Source organism: Portunus trituberculatus, chromosome 37, assembly GCF_017591435.1.
Source record: "Portunus trituberculatus isolate SZX2019 chromosome 37, ASM1759143v1, whole genome shotgun sequence".
In the NCBI taxonomy this organism is placed as follows: Eukaryota; Metazoa; Arthropoda; class Malacostraca; order Decapoda; family Portunidae; genus Portunus; species Portunus trituberculatus.
The window spans coordinates 31,523,728-31,528,727 of NC_059291.1; the positions used below are offsets into that span (position 1 = coordinate 31,523,728).

At 49.8% G+C, this 5,000-nt stretch overlaps 1 protein-coding gene across 3 annotated transcripts in view; it reads right to left on the reverse strand.

Annotated features, from left to right (window-relative positions):
• The window catches only part of LOC123513987, a 33,840-nt gene that overhangs the window by 3,964 nt on the left and 24,876 nt on the right, over nucleotides 1–5,000 (reverse strand). For all 3 annotated transcript variants that reach the window (XM_045271515.1, XM_045271516.1, XM_045271514.1), the window contains 5 exons: nucleotides 3,612–3,829; nucleotides 2,319–2,417; nucleotides 1,851–1,994; nucleotides 1,149–1,302; nucleotides 334–705 (listed from right to left, as the gene is read on the reverse strand). In XM_045271515.1, the coding sequence (XP_045127450.1) occupies nucleotides 334–705; nucleotides 1,149–1,302; nucleotides 1,851–1,994; nucleotides 2,319–2,417; nucleotides 3,612–3,829 (987 nt within the window). The remainder of the gene's footprint in view (nucleotides 1–333; nucleotides 706–1,148; nucleotides 1,303–1,850; nucleotides 1,995–2,318; nucleotides 2,418–3,611; nucleotides 3,830–5,000) is intronic.

Sequence of the window (5,000 nt, forward strand, 5' to 3'; positions counted from 1 at the left end):
GCTCTTTCCCTTGTGCTTCACACTGTTGCACACCAAGCAGTGCTCTCATAAATACTTGCACAGGAATGTTTAAATGATCAAATGAGTACAGCCTTCGTGAGAGCACTCAAGAAAATAAATTCTAACATTTTCACATCATTCTCAAAAAAAAAAAAAAAAAAAAAAAAAAAAAAACAACTTAAAAGCAAATGTGATGTTAACTTATTGCTTTATGAGGGAAAAATTGGCAACAAAAATCATTCCTAGTGATGAGAAAACTGGGTGCAGGTATGGTGCCAGTCAGCTGTCCGGGGCCCGGGGCTAGGTGGGCGTGCGGGGGAGGTGGGGGCTTACCTTTTTTGGTTTTAGATGATATTGGTTTGAGGACGGGTGGCGAGGGCGTGGGTGAGTTGCTGATGGGAGGGTTGGCGGGGTTGAGGAGCAGGTCGTTGGAAGAGTGCTGCCGTCTGCCCGGCGGCATGACGGGCGCCAGGCCGCTGAGGCTTCCAGTGCCCAACGTCCCCATGCCGGGCGCGGACACACTCATGCCGCCACTCCCTCCCACCCCCAAGCCCATCACAGGCGACGCTTCAGACGAACCTCCGGCATTCTGAACCACAGAGGCTTCTTCCGAGTGGGTGCGGGCGTGTGGGGAGCGTCTGGTGAGGGCGCGGCTGTGGGCGGGGGAGGCAGGGACGCTGGAACAACCTACGCCACCACTCTCACCTGCAGGCAACGGAGAGAGAGAGAGAGAGAGAGAGAGAGAGAGAGAGAGAGAGAGAGAGAGAGAGAGAGAGAGAGAGAGAGAGGGGATGGATTGAGTGTAATTCGCGCATATACAGCCATTCAGCCACCACGTGCATCACATTACCGGATCTTTTACTGTAGCCAACAGGTGTGTCCCTAATAAACCCCCACTGATTCACCGTGCGCGCGCACACACACACACACACACACACACACACACACACACACACACAAAGAGTAGTGGGTGGTGAGGAGGTAATGTTGCGTGTACACGAATACTGGATTTCAAGGAATAATGTATATCCTTCTAATAGGTATTTCAGTAGCCTCTTAACGTGCGCCGTGTGTGTGTGTGTGTGTGTGTGTGTGTGTGTGTGTGTGTGTGTGTGTGTGTGTGTGTGTGTGTGTGTGTGTCAGCCCACCTGGACGCCCCCTGGCCACAGCCAGCTGCCGCTGTGTGTGCAGGATCTGTCGCAGGTGGTTGTCCAAGACGTCCTCATGCTGGCGCGCTACCACGGGCTTCAGCACCTGCGAGGGACGGCCCGGCCCTGTTGCTGGTGCTGCTGATGTTTCACTCTGTTAGACAATAATTATCTTCATACAAAACTTTGATAGTATGCAGTTAAACTTATTTTAATTTTTCAGTTAACACAACAACGAACCAGCACCAGTTCTTCACCAGTGTTCTTCAATTATGCCTTCTCATCCCTACAGTACTCTATGGCGAAACCGTAGTAGCAGGTGCATGGAAGGCAATCAATAAGCTGTGGTGGAGGTGCACGACTCTATCAGCCCGACCCACCTCTTTGGATCAATATCCACTAATGAAAGGGTCAGGTTCGTTCGGCGTTAGGGGAGTAGGAGGCTTTCTAAAGGTGAGTGTCATTTCAAGCAGATCATAACCATATCGAGCATGCTTAGACCAAGCAAAGACCAAGTGTGGCCTTTGCTATTTCATCCTATGTATATACTTCGCATATGTAAGTTCAATAGAAAATAAATGAATAAATAAATGAATAAATAAATCAATATTTCAAACTTGAAACACAAACTTTTAAATTCATTGTACCCAAATGTGAATCTAAAAATAATTTCACTTCAAGATTTCAGCTTCAGCGTCTTACCTGGGCGTTGGTTCCATCGCCGCCCTTTGAGGCCGGGAAGACAAACACACTCTTGGGGAGAGTCCTGGGCAGTGTGGTGGGAGGGGGGGACCGTATGAGGTGTTCATGAACCTCGGAGAGTGAGAGCACTCCCTCCTGGCTGGCCTGGAGAGAGAGAGAGAGAGAGAGAGAGAGAGAGAGAGAGAGAGAGAGAGAGAGAGAGAGAGAGAGAGAGAGAGAGAGAGAGAGAGAGAGAGAGAGAGAGAGAGAGGACTGAGATGAGGAGAGGTCACGAACAAACTATCTAGTTGGTTGACACCAAAACAAGTAACTCGTGTGAAAAGGTTGTGTTACTAGTGATGTTTTTAATGTGACCATTATGCAATGATAATCAACGAAGGTGTCTGAGAAAGGGCATGTGTGCGTGTGCGGCGGTGCATGGTCCTGCAGCACAGGTATGGGGAGTGAAGGAAAGGCTGCCTGTCTCACCTGCGTAACGAGGTGGGCACGGTCTTCCTGCTGGCTGCCGCCTACGTCCTCCGCCGCCTCCTCCTCCTCCGTAAGCGTGGTCTGGGATTCCGCCACCCTCTGAAACATGAGAATCTTTTGAGTTTCACTTAGAATACGCATTTCACAAAAAAAAAAAAAAAAAAAAAAAAAACGCTACTACACAAACACTGCACACTGCGATGCGTCACACGCTCACCTTAATTCGCCGCAAGCCAAACACAGCGATGGGACTGAGGCCGCAGGTCCTCATGGCGCACTTCACTTCAACACATCAATATTAGTGCACCTGTTCAGAAGCAAGAGGCTACAGTTCCTGATAAACAGTACTTGCAGCAGACGAGCAGAGGGGTGCCCCGTCAGGCCCCACTGGCGGCCTCCAAGTGGCTGCCGTTGTTGGCGGCGATCACGTGGCACAACACACTTCCAGTTTCAATTATTAAGACCGATATCCGTCTTCGACGTTACCGTGAAGCGACTGTCCATCAACCTGTACAACGCACCAATCTTGTGTGTGTGTGTGTGTGTGTGTGTGTGTGTGTGTGTGTGTGTGTGTGTGTGTGTGTGTGTGTGTGTGTGTGTGTGTGTGTGTGTGTGTGTGTGCCACCCACTCAGCCGTGCCAGCTCACCTGCAAACTGACGCTGCGGTGCACATACGCCTCCTCCTCACCTTGCGTCCTCACAGACATGTACGAGTATCTCCATATAGAACAGACTGTTTTCATCGATATTCCTATTTCATTAAGAAACGGAGCACTTCCCGAAGCGTCCAAAGATATCAAGAACTTGAATAAGTTTTAGCACTTTTAAAAATTCTGTCTCTGTGTGAAATAATTGATCGAATGCATGGTCACGACCCAGAGTGCCACAGTCTTACCGGCAGCAAGGAACGGCACCAGCCCCAGGCAGCTAGATCACACCCGTGACAGGTGACTCCAGGGATACAAGCAACTGGCTACCCATTACTTGTAGGTTGCAATGATGGAAGCATCGTGAACGGCGGCATTACATAAAGCACTTATGATGGCAGAGTCATGAAGACGCAGAGGACACTTTTGAAACCTCACACTTCATGGTATACTCGGTGAGTACCGCACTTTGCAATTTCTCTCTCTCTCTCTCTCTCTCTCTCTCTCTCTCTATCTATCTATCTCTATCTATCTATCTATCTATTTATGGAGGATCAGTCACCGTTACGCTGCCGATAGTGGGGCGGCAGGGATTACTACCGCCATCGCCACCAATACTATCACCACCACCACCACCACCACTCACCTGCAGGTAAGGATTGTCCTGACGGGACAGTCTGATGGCTTCCATGTCAATCCCTATGTCGCGGGACTTGACAGGAGTGTGGTGCACGGGTCCTGCTGTCGCTCCTCCACCCTCCTCTAATGACGTCACTGAGGCCTCCAGGCAACCCGCCGCAGGGGTTCTCCTTGGGGGGGAGACCATGTCGTCCCCGGCCCAGCCCGGACCGCTGTCGTTTGGACCTGAGGATGGAGACGTAGCGTCAGTCTGGGGATGCAAGAGTATAAGCCTCTGGTATCACACACGCTCCCTTGCACACACACTGCGTGAGGTGCAAGGCGTGGAGGGGTGGTGCAGCATGAAACAAAGATGCAGGGAGGGAGATGCAGCGGTACTTATGGTGAGGTGCTGCTGTAATTGGGTCCATAAATCTCTACTGAGGAGTGTCCTGAATAACGTTGCAGTTTCAACACTGGAATGACGAGTACACCGCACACTAACCTCCGAGTGCATTCTGCGCTGCACCACCATTAACACGCTCTATGCCACATTGTATATATATATATATATATATATATATATATATATATATATATATATATATATATATATATATATATATATATATATATATATATATATATATATATAAACGCTCCTTGCGGTCGCTGACCCTGCCTTTCTAAGTATACATTCTTGGTCAATATTGGTGACAGACACACACACACACACACACACACACACACACACACACACACACACACACACACACACACACACCGCGTAGTGTAGTGGTTAGCACGCTCGACTCACAATCGAGAGGGTCCGGTTTCGAGTCCCGGAAAGCAGCGAGGCAAATGGGCAAGCCTCTTAATGTGTAGCCCCTGTTCACCTATAGCTGTAAATAGGTACGGGATGTAACTCGAGGGGTTATGGCCTCGCTTTCCCGGTGTGTGGAGTGTATGTTGTGGTCTCAGTCCTACCCAAAGATCGGTCTATGAGCTCTGAGCTCGCTCCGTAATGAGGAAGAGTGGCTGGGTGACCAGCAGGCGACCGTGGTGGTGAATTACACACACACACACACACACACTGAGGTACTTTAAGGAAACCTTGCCGTGGCAGTAGAACACATGTATATGTGGCAAGCAGTTTGTCAGTTTGGTTTCCTTTTCGGGGAATGTTATTGCAAGCGTTGTCAATCAGGCTGAATGACTGAGTGACAGTGAGTATGTGGCTAGGGAGAGGCGGGAGGGAAGGAGGAAAGGAGCGATTGGCGTCTGGCAGTCCGGTGGTCGCCCCTCCCCGCGTGCTTCATGGAGTTATTGATTAGTGTGGGGCAGTCAATGTACAGTACGTACGCACCTGTGTGATGCGTGTGCACCTGCGAGTACATATGACAAGTAAAGGTGAGGT